Source organism: Sinocyclocheilus grahami, unplaced genomic scaffold (genome assembly GCF_001515645.1).
Source record: "Sinocyclocheilus grahami isolate Dianchi unplaced genomic scaffold, SAMN03320097.WGS_v1.1 scaffold1679.1, whole genome shotgun sequence".
NCBI lineage: Eukaryota > Metazoa > Chordata > Actinopteri > Cypriniformes > Cyprinidae > Sinocyclocheilus > Sinocyclocheilus grahami.
In genome coordinates this window covers 1-442 of record NW_015506858.1, presented here as the reverse complement: position 1 = coordinate 442, position 442 = coordinate 1, and the positions used below count along the sequence as shown (strand labels likewise).

Sequence of the window (442 nt, the reverse complement as noted above, 5' to 3'; positions counted from 1 at the left end):
GTCTGATCAACAAAATTCAACCTCTTCAAAACTAACAACTGGTTTACACTGAGATCACTCGACTCTAAAACTAAACGCAACAGTGGAAAAATCAAGAATAATGATTTCTCAAGCAATCCAGTTGAATTAAATCAAGTTTTCAACAACATGACTGAGTTCAAATCATAAATCATCTCAGACGCTCACAATCATCACAGCTCACAGACAGATTCTTTGTTCTGGTCTAATCGCATTCATAACTCCACAAACAGCGTGAAAGTGATGAGGGACACACACATACCGCAAGATCAGCCATCCTTTCCACATAAACGAACGCATAAAACCACAGAAACACGAGCCACGGCGCGAAACCAGCAGAAACCAGGTCAGATCCTCATGATTCCCTCAGAGAGTGAGCGAGTGAACAAGAGCCGCTTTCCTCTCTCTCTCTCTCTCTCTCTCT

The 442-nt window shown here is 42.3% G+C and overlaps 1 protein-coding gene across 1 annotated transcript in view; it reads right to left on the bottom strand.

Moving 5' to 3' along the window:
* Nucleotides 1-427, bottom strand: part of LOC107571995 (son of sevenless homolog 1-like) — a 34,866-nt gene extending 34,439 nt beyond the window's left edge. The window contains exon 1 of the mRNA XM_016258400.1: nucleotides 281-427. Within this exon, the coding sequence (XP_016113886.1) occupies nucleotides 281-318 (38 nt within the window). The 5' untranslated portion in view covers nucleotides 319-427. The remainder of the gene's footprint in view (nucleotides 1-280) is intronic.
* Nucleotides 428-442: the final 15 nt, after the last annotated feature.